Genomic DNA, 17,808 nt, shown 5'->3' on the forward strand with positions numbered 1-17,808 from the left:
CCTTTTCAAGGAGAAGTTGGATAATTAGATGCCGAATCAACCCCCTCCCCCAATACACCCCCCTCCTCCCCTATACTTCCTGCCTGGAACCCATATTGTCACTCAAATGAAAGATTTTGCGTGAGACAGGAACATGGCAAAATATATAAATCTTCTGCTGTACTTTGACATTTGTTTAGGAGGAAAAAAAGTCAAAGCAGAGCATTCAAATGGAGCTGAAAATGGTACATTCAGTGCTAAAATAAATGTGTGCAGTGAAGATGTGAAGGAAAGTGCTCGGGGCAGTATACTGCCATGAAACAGATCAGGTTCTGACATTTTGCCTAATGTGAAATGCTGCCAAGGAACAGTGGGTGGGATATTGTGACCTTTTATCAGTGGTGGTGACAGAACGACCCGATACTATAGATACCACAATCTGTTTTTACATCATGAAGCTATGACCTATCCCTGCATGTGTGTGTGTCTGCATTGACCTCCAACACTGTTTTGTGTGTCAGCGTCTGTGTGTGTGTATGAGTGAAAATAAGGGTTGATGACCTTCTGACACATCTGTAGTGGGCAGCAGCTTGGTGATGCTATCGCAGGTGTTTGCAAGTGTACGGGTGACTTCTCCTTTGAAGGTTAAATAGGCGATGCTTCAGCTGATTCTCTCAAGGCTTAGAATAAGTTAGACAGCCATACGTTGGTTGAGGTAAGTGTGTCCATTCATATGCGCGTGTGAGTATTTGTGTGAAGTGTAATAGCTTTGCTGCAGGTTGTAACAGATGGTTGCTAATGGAAGTTCATAGATCTGAATGACAGGGGCCAGGGGATTGGGGAGGAGATTATGGGAGGGGATGCAAGATTCACTGTGTGCACTGTGAGCGTATGTGTGTGTGTGTGTGTCTTTGTGTGTGTATGCACAAGAGTGTGTTACTTCTGTGTCCAGATGCATAATTTATGTGCATATTACATGTAGAAAGAGGACTAGCTAATGTCCTAGTCATTTGCTAAAGAAAGACCAAAGTTAAACAAATAAGAATTTTGGGGTTTGTTTAAGAAATCCATGGATTAGAACTAATAACCCGAGTGGAAAATGAAGTTTTAACTTACACAGTGAGCTCAACCAAGGAAAGTATGATTGTTGCTTTTTGACATGCATTTAATAAAGCACCTGTAAAACATCTGAGATGTGTCCTGAGGATGCAGCACAAGGACTCAAAAGACTGGGTCACAACCTGCAGGTGGGTCACAGGAGTTTATATATAGGTGTCCAGATAAAACAGAGATTTCAAAAAACTCTTAACTATGGGCAAGGCACAGTGAGGCCATTTTACTTATATAGCCAATTTAATACAGAAAGCAATTCAGTGTCCTTTACATAACTAAAAAGATCAATAAATCATCAATAAACTGTTTTGATAACTATAAGCCTGTTTAAGCGGCAGTGCAGTGCTTGATAGCTTTTCCATAGGAGCATGAAATGGCTCATCTATATTTGGTCTTTTGATTTGGACTGAGAGGAGAGAGCTGCACAAGGAAGACAAGTTTTTCCAAATTCTTGTGCTTTATTTTCTTTTGATTTCAGCTCCTGCACCTTTTACTCCACCTCAATATACTAATTTTAAATCATGATTTGTTAAGATTCTCCTATGTCCCTATAAATATGCACTTTCAACATAAACATATGTTGACAATAATGTGCTTAAATTGAAAATGTAATGTATCAAAAATATCCCTCTATTGAAATATCTGGTTCAGCAAGATAATTGATAATTATAAGGACATTTTGCAGTTTTACAGAGTCAAAGACCCAAAAAGCAACCACACAAGATGACATACTTTAGTATTCCTCAGAAACCTGATTGAATCTCTCTGAACTACTAATTTTTTTTTCAACCAATTACGGCAATCTGTGAGTTGTAAAGTTTTCTCTGCTATTTTTGTGCAAGTAGAGCTCGGCCTACTTCCTCTGTTCATCCCTGATGGGACCTGAGAGTTATAAGTGCCTCTCCAAAGGCCTACAGGAAATGGAAAACCAAATTACTTTGTTAAAGTCTTCCTTTAATTTAGTTTCTTCTTTTTTTTTGTACTTTCACATAGCAGTGATGATGGGAGGTCTAGGCCTGTAATATGTAGTCTACAACTGTATATACAAAGTGTTCTGGGGACTGCATGCATGTTAAAGCTAACTGATGATTGGGTTCATTAGTTATTCAAACCATCTGACCTCCCCACAGCACTGCTCAGACACACTCATTATGGAGCCCTTGTAATTCATTAAGCTCCCTAAATGAACACAAGCCATACCAAGGGGTGCTTGCTATTACTGAGTGGCACGCAGAGCCTTAGGGAGGTTAATAGTAAGAGTTTGGGGATGAAGTTTTAACGCTACGATGAGAGTATGGGTGGATGTTAATGACTGATATAAAAAAAAATGATGGATTGATGGGAAAACTGGTTACAAGGGTATAAAGATAAAGATTTTGAGTCTAAGACTTAGCATAAATACCGGTTTATAGCAGAGTATAATAATAATAAAGAAAGGAATAACACACAAACCTACACGATGACTGCTTTTATACTGATGTTAATTATGATTATGGCACAGACTTAATATCCCCTATCCTGTCAACAAAATTCACTTTAAATGGCTGCCCAGACTGAGGGGTGACTTGGGCAAGGCTGCAGGGGAATCTCTCTCCATCTGAAAGTGAGACAACTCCTTCATTTGTCATCGCTTCATGCCAACAGGAGGGACATAATCACTTGCTGCCGGTGGTGTAATTCATTGTGGGCACACCAGCTGCTGTTGCACTGCTGCAGTTGAGAGTGACAGAAACTTTAAATTCAAGTGTTTGAAGTGATTTAGAAAGCTTGCTGATCTCTTTAAAATGCTCCTAAAGGATGCAGACAGTATTTAGCACACTGCAGGCAACAATAGCACAGCACTGGCCAACTGATTGAAAAGAATCGCCATCAGCCGTATTGAAATCAGTCACCAAACCACCATCACAAAGGAGAGCTTCATTTACTAATCCTCCAGCTCTAGTATACTCTAGCAGTGAGGGCCAATCCACAGCAGAGTGGGTGTCTCACAGCTCACAGTACTGTAATGCGGGAGCCTCATTTTAGGAGCTGGTGGCCCTTTAAAAGACCGAGGGCTAAATTTAGCTGTTATAAATTGGTTATTTGTGCCGGATGCCTGTTCAATTAAAGCCAGTCACCGAGGCGTCTGAGATCTCGCTGGGATGACGACTCAAGTCATAAAACACACACTCCAAGGAGGTGGTTATACTCTAGCTGCTGTTAACAATAATTAAACTGTTTCTTCTGTTTTTTTTGTTTTTTTTTTAATCCATACATATTAAATGAGTGTATCAAGTATGGCTTACCATTAAAATGAACAAGCAAAGAGTTGCTTCATTTCCATTATTCATCAAACTAAATGATCAAAGCTGGATTTCTCTGATGAGCACAGTTTTGTTGAAACATTAGCCACCCTAATAAATATGCATCACAACAGCTTGACCTCCGTTTTGACTTGATGGACTGTGTGTACTTTTAACCCCACTTCTTCAAAGCTACATTTCCCCAGTGGACATAGACCGTGAACTGTGCTTCACATCACCCAGTCAGTTCTCCCATGGTTAAGGGGGCTTAACATAGCGACAGATTTTATGTAATGCACATTTAGAAGTGTTAAGTGTGTTAATGAGTTACAGTGCAAACCCACTTATTGTCCTCCTATTTTTTTTTTCTTTTTGTTATTTTTGTGTTGTGTCACTGTTAAGGAAAGCTGTCACAATAAAACCAGGTGCCATAGTCATAACCTGCTGCTCCTATTTTACTCTGTGATAACTGTTTAGTGTCAGCTCTTATTCCCTCTACTGTAAAGCTCAAATGTCATCTCCAAACCATGCTAACATGTGAATATACTGCCGTTCATCCAAATATTCACACCTGTACACACAGGTACATACTCACACTGCTTTAAACACATTGTTGCTGTGCGTGCCATGCATGAGTCGGTGTCTCTCTGAATTATTAATGGATGTAATGTGATGACAGATGACTTGGAGCGGCCCTTCCTTCCCCATTCCTGACCCGGCTGTGTCGTCTTGGTTTCCACGGTCAAGAGGAAACGCAAGCCCACGCAGTCTGATTGATTAATTCTGTCAAGCACACTTTTGCTGTCCCTGCACAGTGTCCGGTTCGAGCTCTCCTGCAATCTTTCACAATCGCTATCAGTATGACTGCAAAGTCACCGAACATCTCTGTCATCCCTGAAAATGAACACACCCACTGTCTACCATCTTTTCAAACAGTAGAGGTAGTCTGAGTGGAAGCCGTCTGTTGGAATTAACCTTGCATTGGTTGACCATTTCAGTCGGTACTCTCCTTCCTTTCTGTTATATGTTTGTTACAGTTTTCAAGTTCCTTCACAACAAGCGGTAATATTAGGAAATGTTGCCCATGACAACAATGGTATCACAATTCAGCGATTCTGCCATACTTAGTGTATCCAATCATATATGATCCCCACACTGTTCACCATGTCTGTCAAACTGAAAAAATAAAAAAAATAAAATAAAAGGTAAAGAGCAGAGTTATGTATTGATTCAAATTGGACTGCACAGAATTTGACAACTGAAATGAAATTATGTGCGACAAAGTGCACTGAGTCTTAGCTTAATGCCTCTTACTTTCATCGACTACAACCTCATGTTCACATGGCGCCATACGTTTTAATAAAATGAATTAATATCTGACACTAGTTTTTCAATAATGTACTGCAAAAATATATATCCATGTATTAATATTTTATCTCATCTCTACATTTTACACATCCTGCAGATCATATAGTCGACATATGTCTTTCACTGTTTTATATGCTGTCCCCTGTTTCACTGTTCACCTCCCCGTATGCAAATGTTCCACCAAAAGCACCTTCACTATATCCATGGATTAGCGCTATCTAAGACTGTCATGCTAGAAATTGTAATTAGTTGAAAGGAGGTTGGAGCTTCTTATAACTGCATTAACAACATATATTTATATAATTAACATAGATATAGATATAGATATAGATATAGATATAGATATAGATATAGATATAGATATAGATATAGATATAGATATAGATATAGATATATGGAGGAAAAAGTCCTGCACCATCCAGTTTTGCCTCTTTGGACCTTACTTTTCAATTGCAAGAGGCTAGTAATTATTTAATCCCATTTGAATTATACCATTAATTACACATATGATGTTTATCAATTTAAAAGACCATTTTAAAAGTTAAGAAAGCTGCAGAAACCTATAGAATAAAGGCGTTTTTTTTTTTTGCTTCAGAGGAGGATGTACTATAGACATTATGCTAAGAAATGTTCACAGAGGTTTGCATTCCTTTTAGTTATTAGAAGCCAAAATGCCAAATCATAACTTTCAAATTTCAGTCCAAAAACTTGTGAGTGACATTTCTACATCCACTAAAACAAAACTAAAACTATAATATGAATCAGGATGAGGTTAGCCAAATAATTAGTCCTCAGCTTTTCCACACTCCAAACTATTGTTATTACATCAGTCTCTAAAAACACACTATTTATAGTCTCCTCCAATCAAACAAACCAACTTATTATGTCAGGATCCAGACTTTGCACCAAAGTAGGTCAATAGTACTTGAGGTAATCAGTCTTCATCACCCAATTAGCAACTTAATCTGTGAAAGCTGTGTTCAGATTTCCACTGACGACAGGAAAAGTGCTTGTCGGGCCTTTTCCTTAGCTGTGTTTTGTAAGCATATTCAAATGGGTTTAATCCTTCACCTCTCTGCTACATCTCCATGGTTTGACCATGCACTAATCTCAACAATCAGCTCAGTGGAGAACTGGGTGTGTATCCATCAAGCAGCCTGCAGCCCAGAGGCAGCCATCTTTCAGCCTCTGCTCTAAGTGGTATTGGAACAGTATTGAGATCTGTGTAATTGGATTAGACCAACCTTAGTCCCCTCTCTATTCCACCAGTCCCTTCTGTGAAATCATAACTTAAGAGCTTTGACAATGGTAGTTTTGCTGTGCAGCAGCTGATGGGAATGTAACATGATCTCTGTCTGTTGCTCGTGGCCTCATCTTCCCTCCCCGAGGCTGGAAAATCCCACCAGTGGTCTGACTGACAGCTCGACTCTGACTGGCTTTGACTGACAGCATGGATGATGTTGTGCAGTCTCAGCTGGTTCTTGGGCGCTCAACTGATCTCAGGCCTCTGTGGCGATCATATGAAGCATCACAAAGGAGAAGGTAGGAGAGGAGGACTCCGATCAGACTGGGAGGTCTATCACACCTGTTTGGCTTTATACACATGACAGGTTACATGGAGGCCTGTGTTCTCTCCGGCTGCTCTGGGTTAAAAGGCCTGTCAAGAGAGAAAGTGTTGTAGGATCGCTCAGATGTGAGCCTGTTGCTTTCATAACACACACACTGGCAGACACAAAGCAACTACAAAGATGCACATTCACACACCTGGTGCTGCTGCATGTGGCGTGCACATGTATAGAAATATACATCCACAAACACACTCACACCAACTCTGCTGCCGGCTGCACTTTGGTGCATTTTTCAACCTCTCAACATAAATTTATATGATCAAGATACAGAAGAGGCAGAACAGGTGTATCACAATATTATATCATTTCTTCACAGAGTAGATTTCTTTCATGGCTAGGGGGAAGGGGATACTACGTATAAAAAGATTAGTCAGGGTCCTGTGGATAATTTTGATTAGTACTGAGTATTTGCAACAATCTGGTGATATGATTCAAATCATAATACAAGGGTGACAATCCATACATCACACTACACTGTGATACAGTAAGAAAGGTCAAATATTGTGCTTTTTAACTTAGACTGACTTAGACTTATAACATATATTAAAGGCATAAGAAATGTGAAGAAGATGCACACGTAATAATTGCTTTCATTTTAATGTCTTAAAATCTGCACTTTCTCCATGTGTTTCAGTTGTTAATATCCATGCTAACATCCTGTACACTGATATCTTTGCAGAGCACTCGGGGCTGATTTTACGCAATAATCCTCATGCTCACACCTGAGAACCTCGCTGGTTCTTTTTACTCCTCTACAGCAGCAACAGTTTGCATCATTAGCTGAGAAACAGAGAGAAATAGAGTCCACTAACATTAACTCCCTGAACAACAACACATATAATAAACTTTATGTAAAAACAAGTATGTCATTATAGGAAAGCCGTCATATTATTAAAAAAAAAAAAAAAACATCATATGCATGCTTACTTGGCTGCTATAATGAAATAACAGAATGAAACTCAATAAATTAATCACTTATTGATGTACATGCTCCTATTAATTATTAATGAATCATCACTGTCATGTCATTATTACAGCCATTTTAATGTAAGTGCATAAATTAGAGTAAATAAAGATAAATGAAGATAATGTTGCTAATGCATAGATTACAGTAATATAAGTAAAAACTGTAGATCAGCAGTTATTTGACTCCAATTATCTGAAACTATAAGAAATTGTTGTTGTAGAGCAAGTAAATTTCATTCACATTAGCCGTTTCCCTTTCCGTTGGCTGTACATCAATGGCGTCTTTCTAGCTGTTTCTCAGATTTGTTGTGTTGTCGTGTATTTGATTTTTACCTGGTGTGTTTTGTAAACCCCACAGTTCTTCAGGCTCCTTAGCACCTTCTTTTTTGTCTGAGCCAAAATGGGTGCCGACACCTCAGCTGCAGAAGCTGATTTAACTCTTTCAGACTCAGAAATTGGTGAATTTCAGGCCATTAAGTAGTGTTTTCTCACTGTGAGATGCTTGATAAACACCGGCCCTGCATCACAATTCAACCTGCCTCACTTCACAAAGAGATTTAAATAAAATGTCCACCGGCAGCATGCAAGCCTGTCAGCCTAGCGGAGTTTGTGTTACATTTTCATTTTGGCACCGACTATAGAATTAGATCATTGTTTGAGAAAATGGCTGAAGCCAGAGGCAAGGAAGGGAGAGGAGACTGGGACATGGAGTGAGGGAGATTAAGACAAAGGCATACACACCGAAGCTTTTTACCAAAAAAAAAAAAAAAAAAAAAAAAAAGAACTAAGTCAGCTTATAGTGTGTCTGTTTTTAGAGAGGAGCATTGGTTACATTTCATTACATGCATTATAAAGTAAGTTGTATTTCATTTACAGAAATTATTACTCTGAAATATCATAAATCTCAATACTACTATTTCAATGCAAAATAATGTGTGTCTCAGCTTCTCTCACCAAATGTTCCGAGCAATAGACCGTATTTTATTCTTAACAGTAATAACTCCAGCTATGTGCATTATAAGTCTGGGCAGGTAAACAAATACAAGCGCATGAGGAAAATGTTTCAATTTGTTGCTAATTTATGAATTAAGGCTAAAGCCACTAAATCCTAAGCACTGAGAAATGTTTGCCTCCACACTATATATCAGTAACTGAGTATTTAGAGTCACTGTGTATTTTCTCATTAGTAATATAAACATGAATTACAAGGAATCACCCAAAGCAGTATTTAAATAGGTTGCAGAAGAATAATTTCATCTTCTATGCATACACATGCCTGAGCACGCACATACACACATATATTTCCTCATTTTTAATGTGTGGCAGGGAATATTTGGGACTAAATAACCATTACAGGGGGTAGAAACAGGCTGGAATATAAAACGCTGTCAATACTGTGCTGAGCGGAGTTTGAGACCTTCTTATCTACAGACTGCATTAAGTCATGGCTTTCACTTTTCCCCCGTATGAATAATAAATCCACATAAATGTATTCCTCTACTGTGTTGAATTTTAGTTTTAACCTGCCTAAATGAAACATATTATTAACTTGTTGCCTAGTTTTTGTTGAGGTTTGTATTTCATAATGACATAATGACTCCTGATTTCTTTGCATTGCTTATTCCTTTTCGCAATTTTGTCATTTAACTCTATTTTCTCCTCCTTCGTTTCTTCCTGTGTTCTTTCGTCTCCTAAACTCTTTCTCTCCCCTCTCCTCTACCCCCTCGCTCCGTCCCTCCCGCTTGCTGCTCATTTTTAAATCTATGAATTTCTGAACATCATTTTCTTGATTTTTCCACGCCCCAGGGAGACATTTTCATTCCAGCCCTTCTCTTTTTTCACCTCATTTCCTCCCTCCTGAGTGAATTTCCCAGACAGGATGTGAGGTGACAGTGTGGCCTGTGGAGGTTAGGGTGGGGTTGTTTTTTTTTGTCTGTTGAGGTGAAATTTGGGTGCGCGGCACTGCCTCCTGCTTTCCAAAAAACAGAGGGGGAATAGTCTGTGCCATTCTAAACTCAACCCCTTATGTGAGCGCAGATATTTACAACCCTGAACCTTAAACTCACAGAATTAACCACACCTTGACCGACGTCTCATCCTCAGCATGAATGTAAACCTCCTGCTCTATATAAACAATGCTGTGCAAAAGTCTAGGCCAGTGGTTCTCAAATGGGGGTACGCGTACCCCTGGGGGTACATTAAGGCACTCCAGGGGGTACGTGAGATTTTAAAATATATTTAAAAAGTAGCATCCATGCAAAAATCCTTTAAAAATAAAAAGCTTGATCACAGCAGTTGCCTCCCTGCCACCAACAATGACAAAGATCCTCGGCGAAGCACAAGCCCAAGTGTCTCATTAAAATGTCTCACTAAATGCAAAAACACTCAATTCAGTGCAACAATGCAATATTCAGTGTTGACAGTTGGTAATGTCGTCAGTCTTCTTTTTAATTATTAAATAGATATTTTAAGATGATAATTTTTTTTTTTTTTTTTTGCAGTTTCTGCTTTTATTTAAAATTAAGTTAATGATTTCTTTTTGAGAACAGATCTTTACTATGATATCAAAAGAGGACACTTTATGTTGAAAATTATTTTTATGTGCATAAATCTTTATTTATAATTAAGTTAATTATTTCTTTTTGAGAACAGATCTTTACTATGATCCCTAAGGAGGACACTTTATGTTGATAATTATTTTTATGTGCACAAATCTTTATTTATAATTAAGTCAATTATTTCTTTCTTTTTTTAGTTATATCTTTTTATTTCCAAATAGTTCAAGAGAGACCACTACAAATGGAGTTCCAAAGTTTAATAAATCAGACACTGATGGCATAGCACTCTGTTTTAAGTCTTTTTTTTTCAACCAAAAATGCTTTGCGCTGGTTAGGGGGTACTTGGCTGAAAAAATATTTCACAGGGGGTACATCACTGAAAAAAGGTTGAGAACCACTGGTCTAGGCCACCTTTAGATGTGTTGTTTTTATAGGGTTGACATGTAGATACATGTATGTAACTCATTCGCTTTTCTTCTGATGCAACAAGAAAATACAGGAAATAAGTGTACAGCTTTATAACACAAAAACTGAACTAAATTTGTTCTAAAGGTTAAAGTCAGTATTTAATGTGACCCCTGACCCCATGACAAGAACCAGCACAAACCATTAGAAACATCTGACTACTGAATACTAGTGTCTGTGTGATTCACAACAATATATAAACATTAAAAAACAAAACTCCTTATCTCTATTGCAGAATAGAATAGAATAGAATAGAATAGAATAGAATAGAATAGAATAGAATAGAATAGAGTCTCATACAAACACACACTAAAAATCCCCAAAGTCAAGGTAAAATAAACTTAAAATAGGTGGATATACAATTATTATGCTTTGTGTAAAAGTGTTTTGTCCTTAGAATAAAATGAGTTATTATTATTATTATTATTATTATTATTATAATATCATTATTACAGTATTATTATATTAATGTATCGTATATATGTGTTGGTAGCGGTAGAGGAAGTATGTGCAATTTAATGCACATACCTGCATGAACAAGCTGGTACAGTGTGCCATGACAATATAATAATTAAAACATGATATCTGTGTGTTTTACAAATAAGAACAAGAAAGATGAATAACAATGCTTCACTCCCATTCCAAAAAAATTCTTGGTCCAATAAATTAAACTTTAACTCTCCATTAAACACAGGAAAGCAACATTTTGATTTTACAACCCAATTTCTCAGGATTAGCATAAATGATCCTTTACGTTCTCTGTGGCCTTGAAAAATTAAAAGCTGATTGCATGTATTTTTTTCTCATTTCCCTTCTTGTCACTCCACTCTTCTTTGAATTCCTGTCTCTGTATCAGCCCTTTCACTACTTCTCTGAGGGGCGAGAGGTTCCTCACTGTGAGAAAAACAATTTTTAACTAATCACAGAACTGTCTGAGTAATGCCGTGGTAATAATTGTATCTTAAAATGCAGGACATTAAAATGATAAACTCTGAAATTACCCTGCTTCTCAAACTATCTTGCAGAATATATAACTCCAATTTCAGACAGACGAAAAGTCAAAACCGTTATTTTCCTTACATCTTCAGCATGAAAAAGATTTAGGTTTTAAAGATTAATCAGACAGACTTCAATGAGCTGAAGAAATACAGCTGATCTCCAACAACTATCCAGTTTTGTGTTTTTAGAAAAAAACAAAAATGGTAAAACACAACAGAAAGGCTGCGAACTGAAATCTATAAGATATGACTAATGGTGACATACATGTTCACACCTCACATAAAGGACACTACATGCTGATGGTTTTAATGTTTTTTTCATTATTTCTTCTGGGTTCATCTTATTAAGTTGTGTTAAATACTCAATAGTCGCTTTTCCATTGACCCTCAAATTGCACAAATATAACTTGCACATAAAAATTTGCCTAATGGAGAAGTGACCTTGCCAAAATTCTTGTTTTTGGATGAAAAGCTTTTGCACTGGCAAGATTTGTTTTTTTGGGCATAGCAAAATTGGTACATCACGCAAAACTGCAATGGAAAGACCTTTTTCTACAACTAGAGTCACATGAACACAAAAAAAACTGATATTGATATTAATATTGATAGTGTTACAACAAGTGAAGAAGAGTTTTAAAAGAAACATGGCGCGGTATGCGTGGACACACCAGGAAACCAAATCATTTTTTTTATTTAGTACGGGATAGAGGGGTAATATATGATAATAATGAATGTATCTGTAAACCAATGTGAAATTTATGTTCATCACCATGTTTATGGAAGGACTTCTTGTGTCATCTCACGATAATAAATAAAGAAATGATTGCATTTATGATTTAATGGAAAAACCGACCTTACGCATTTCTGTTTTTTCGACATTTAGTAAATATCAGTAAAGTTTTGCACATATGTCCAATGGAAAAGCCACTATTTTCTTGTATCTCCAATGTGTATAAACAGCTTGACTTGACAAGAAACCCTCCAGAGTACATATTGGACATAAGGGTATCAGTCCATGAGAATATGTTGCATGTTCACACACAGGTGTTATAATGCTTTATGGGCCACTATGTCCTTACCTCCAGGGCTTTCCTCTTACTGTTGAGCAGCTTGGAGATGTCTCGTGCCACTCTCTCCACCAAGTCCTTGGGGTTGTTCCTCTTGATTTCAAACTGGCTCTTCTTCTCATTATAAATCTGCAGATGGAAATCGCAGAGAATCAGGGGTCATGTTACCAGAGCCATTACTTTAATTAAGACTATCACAGAGGAGCTACTTGCTTATTCTCAAGGTGGCATGCGCGATGGTAAACATTTACTGTAGAGCAAGCAGTACACAGCCTGCCATTACACCAATAAGTCTCGGCGTTGTAGCTGAATTAAACACAGAACAGAACCTTAATGGCGAAGCACTTAACTAGCCAGCTGCAGCCTGGCAGTCGGGATCAAATTAAATAAATGCAAACTGAAGCACATCCGCACTGTTGGGTGAGCACCCGGTATCTCTAAAATGTTCACTGCTTTAAAACAAAGACAAACCACCTTACTTGGAATATTTGTGTAACATTCAAATAGCTTGTGCACTTTAAGGAAATCCATTAACAACTGTAATACCCCAAGTTGAAGTGAAAGTAAAGTAATATGTGGAGTTGTTCCTGCATTCCTCCTACAGTATCACATGGAAGAAAATCAGGTAAGATCCATAAAACGGATACAGGCTTAACCAACCACGTAAGCAGAGTAAAACAAATGGGTCTGGGATGCCACAAGGGACTGGGATGTTTGGGGAGAAGGGGCAGATCTCCAGATGCTTGGACTGCTGACAGAGGAAGGTACTTGGGAGATTAGTCTGCTCCCCCTGGAAGAATGGCCAAGGCTGAGTCAGCGGCAGGGCCTCTCTATAGGATATGTATTCTACAACACAGCCCCACCCCAAGGATTACCACTTATCTTGGTGCCCTGAGATACTGAAAGGCCTACTTTTACACCATTAAACCTTTTTTTTTTTTTGCGTAGTTCTACAGAAAGAAAAAAACTGAAAAGACAGCTGTTGCTGAATACATTAAAGCAATTAACATCTTTTAAGTGCAGACGTCTTCATCAATCATTCATTTAATGTACTCGAGTAATTAATCTGTGTCTACAGGAAAAAACTGCAATTGAAAACAGTTAATATATAGAGTGTATCTGGCTGTATGAAGTTACTTGTTGGGTGATGAGAACAGGAGGAAATTTTAATGAGAAAAAACCTTTGACTTCTTTCTCTGGCTGTTAAGTATTGAAACTAGAGTCGTCACATGGCTATACACAGGAACAAAGACATTTTAAGGATTAATCAGGGAATATCACATCTAAACACCTGCAGGGAGGTAAAAGCAGGGCAGGAGTCAGCTGTTCTTTTGACAGTGATGTTGAATTCCTGTTTTTTGTCTGAGGATATTTTTTTTTTTCCCCCTTAACAGCGGTCTACTGCGCTGTTAATGAAAGCCTGTCAGTTTTTCAATCAAGTTTAACAGTCGTGCATATTGACCTCTCAAACACTTCTCAGGTGGAAAAATACTTTGGTGCTGATGTTTGGCTCAAAACTCATAAACTGAAATCTGGTGAGCTCTAATTAAATCAGCAGACGTAACACAAAGCTAGTTTAATGAGACCTGAATCATTCCCAGCCCAGTGGAACGGTCCAGACGTGAGACCATCTATGAAACAAAACAACAGCATCAGTTGTTTAAACAAACCTAATACAACCTTAACTGTGCTCCTGACACATCGTAAGACAAAGTAAATGTCCCTCCACAGATTTGTAGCCAAGATTGAGGTCACCGATAAAGACAAATAACAAAGCATGAGCACAGTTACTGAGACAAATTTATATACAGAGACCAAAACAACATGATAAAAGACGACCGAAAAAAGGAAAAACAATAGATTTAGTATCTGGAACACAGCAGCCCACCAACCTCCAATAAGACTCTTCTATTTGCTAATCATATGGGACTGTCATTTTTAACATTTATTGTGTGATTTAGCTTATGAATTCATTCAGATGTGTTTGGTAATCCTGACAGGTCTCATATTTTCCACCTAATATTATGTTAGTCCTCTCTTCCCCAGACCAACCTGTGGACATAACAAGGACAAACACCAACTATGTCATAAATCAGTGGTTCCCAACCTTTTCAGTTTGTTGTAGCATAGTCACATCTCAGTACTCCTTTACAAACCCACTAAATTATACAAATGTATTTGAATTAAGTATTCCACCACTAATAATTACTTAAAACTGTATATTGTTGCAACTATATATTTTTGCTAAAATAATGTTGTTTTAGCAAAATATGACATACATTTCACAGTCTGAAATATGTAGGAAATATGAGAACAGTATTAAAACACAAAATATTAGAGAAAAAAAAGACCAAAGTGTCCAATATTTAGTAATATTTCTCTTTGTCCTGAACATGTCTTGAACTCTCCTCTTCATTCAATATGCTGTACTAATCCTCTGGTGTTTACGCCAGGTTTCATTCAATACATTTAATATTTTTTATTGTGTAGGTTGGGTTTGTTTGTTTTGTATGAGAGAAGTCACACTAAAAACTGAGTTACCTGTAGAAGCCATTTAGTTATACTGTATTTTTTGTGAGTTTTATATTCAATCCCAAGCTGCATTTTCTGGTTGCATCTCCACCTTGAGATAGAGAAACAGATATTGAATAAAGCATTGCTCAGTTGGAAGAAAATATTTTATTCCATATTCAATTATTTTATTATTTTTCTTCTGAAGAAATGATCGTGACAATGTGATTCATTCTTGATATATAAAGTGTAACTGGGACTCAAAGCACCAGGCCAACAGTGATTATTAATGTGTATAAACAGGATTAAAAAGAGGAATGTGTCTGAAAACAGAATTATTCCAACTTTATGAGCAACATTATACAGTATACAGTGTACATTATATTCCTGTAAAAACATCATAGCTACATGAGGCCTTAGACTTGGGCAAAGTTCTGTATTATATTTTTAACAAACCACAAGAACACTCAAGGAACTGCAGAAGATGAGTTTTGACATAGTTTTCAGGGGTGTTCTCTGGGTTCCTCTCAAACAAAACTTGCAAAATCAGTGAATATGTGGACAGATCTGGGGAAAGTCCCTTAGTTAGTTTTAATGCTGTCCACGTTGATCTTACCTTAATTTTGGTTAGGTGGTGCCCAAATTTATATTACTTGTAGGAAAAGATTCATAGCTATAAGTGATTAAAAAAATCACCACATTTAAGAAGTTTTAAATGGAATGTCTACAAAAACCACATTGTCAATTTCTTTTAAAGATGCAAGTTTTCTTTCTCTGTTAGGAAATATTATGCCTGTGGGACTGACGTTGTGATATCATCAATTAGGGAAGGAAAACACTGGTGTCTATATGATCCGTCTCTGTCGAGCTGAACGCTGGGCAGGCAGCCAGAGGCAGTTTCCTTCCAATGGCCCAGTGAGCAGGCAAACCTGGCCCCAGACGCTCGGACCAAGCCAACCAAGCACTCTGACAAGATTGCCTGGTGTCTTATTGTGGCTGGTCTCTGAGGGATAAAACGAATCTGCTTAGTCTCAAACAGCACTTAAATTCTCAAAGTCAAATGTGAAAGTGATCTGCAGTGTGCCAACCTGCATATTCATAACATAACAAAAAAATCTTTCTAAATGTATTTTCAGCAAAAAAACAAAAACAAAAAAAAAAAACAGGTGGCTTAGTTCTCTTAGTTTTGTTTCTTCCTTTTTTGCGCTTTGCTTTCTCATCCTGAAAAAGTCATTAGTCTGAAATTCAACAGTCTACACACACACACACACACACACACACACACACACACACACACACACACACACTCAGTGAGTGTGTGTCTATGCATTAGCCCTAAATTCTGTACGATGTAGTCCTCATCCAGACCAGACATGATAATCGTGAGTATTTCCATGCGTGAGGACACTCACACATTAAGCACACAGGCAGCACATGCACACACACACACCTTTTCAGCGGGCTTTTTCTCAAGGTGGAAGAAGCCATTAATGGAATCTTATTAAACCATAAAACAAGAGCAAAGTTTTCTCCGCTCCATTGACAGACTACAAACCCCTGACTCTTTTAAGCGATGCATTTTTCAAGTCGATTTAAAAACCATGTCAAATTTGTTTTTAAATCAATATTCATTCCCTTAATGTGCAGTAGTGCTCTCTGGGCCTGCCTCTCTGTGGAAGATTCATGGCAGACCCAGGGACATTACAGATGCTGCCTTCTACACCCCGAGCCTAGAAACAAAACACAAAAGATGGGACGGAGATCAATACAACTCATATTGTTTTATGTACGGACACAAAAATGTTTTCTGTTTAAAAATGGAGTAAGGTCAGCTTTTCTTTTTTTTTTTGATAAGACTCTTTGCAGAAAAAAATAAAATCATATTAAGGGAAACATCCAATGCAACTGTGCAGTAGTCACTGAAACAGTTTGTACTCTCCTCCAGTGACCTGTGTCTTTTTTATTTTATGTGCTGACACATAAACTCTACTAGTATCGGTTTTTCTATGTTATATGAGAACAGCTCTGGATATCTGCCAGAGGAAGCCTGTTTTATCCCCTCATCACTATACTGTACAAAATAAAAACACAAAGAGAGACAAATAAAGACAGATAGCTGAGATAGGTAGGTTTTCATCTCTGTGACAGGTTGGCCATTATGAACCCGTGTAGCAGGCAGATGAGGTTCCTGTCTATTCTGTGGGAAGATTGAGCTTTGCTGTCAACCTGCTTCAGCATTCAGCCAATGAGCATTAGGTTGGAGAAGCAGTGGATGTACAGACTTACAAAACATGGTAATGCTGCCAACGACAGGCTTGAGGAGCTTTAAATCTATTTTAGCTAGAGACTGGAGATGAGTGACCATCAGCGCTGAAGAGCCATAAGCACACCGGCCTGCATGAAATTACATTTGAGGGCTTTAGAGCTTGACTCACTCAGGTAATGGGGCAGCTACAGGAGCTTATTGACTGTCATATGCAGGGTTTGGGCTGGCTATGTATAATACTTGTAAAAAAAAAAAAAAATTAAAATGAACACCACAAAAACACAAGGTTATTGTTTTCAAACCTTATTAAGAGTATCTACATTAATGCGCACTGTGAGTATGGTACAGTTGAAGAGTTTTTAATTAATGGATTTGAATAAATTCATTCATTTTACCTACGAGCACAATGTTCTCAGTACAGTCTGAACCCTAACCTACAAATGAAGATGGACAGATGGATAATGTGACACCCCTATGGAAAACAGAAGCAAGATCTGTTATTGACTGATCATTAAAGCAACCATAATTTAGGAATAATTAGGTATAATTCAATTAAATACGGCATTAAAATGGAGTTGTGAGTCAGATTCCTTGCACAGTAAAGGAA

General features: G+C 37.7%; 1 protein-coding gene across 3 annotated transcripts in view; it reads right to left on the bottom strand.

Moving 5' to 3' along the window:
* cacna2d2a (calcium channel, voltage-dependent, alpha 2/delta subunit 2a) overlaps window positions 1–17,808 on the bottom strand; it is a 187,078-nt gene that overhangs the window by 120,291 nt on the left and 48,979 nt on the right. For all 3 annotated transcript variants that reach the window (XM_030133839.1, XM_030133837.1, XM_030133838.1), the window contains exon 3: window positions 12,437–12,553. In XM_030133839.1, coding sequence (XP_029989699.1) covers window positions 12,437–12,553 — 117 coding nt within the window. The remainder of the gene's footprint in view (window positions 1–12,436; window positions 12,554–17,808) is intronic.

The sequence above is a fragment of the Sphaeramia orbicularis genome, chromosome 5 (assembly GCF_902148855.1).
Source record: "Sphaeramia orbicularis chromosome 5, fSphaOr1.1, whole genome shotgun sequence".
Classification (NCBI taxonomy): domain Eukaryota; kingdom Metazoa; phylum Chordata; class Actinopteri; order Kurtiformes; family Apogonidae; genus Sphaeramia; species Sphaeramia orbicularis.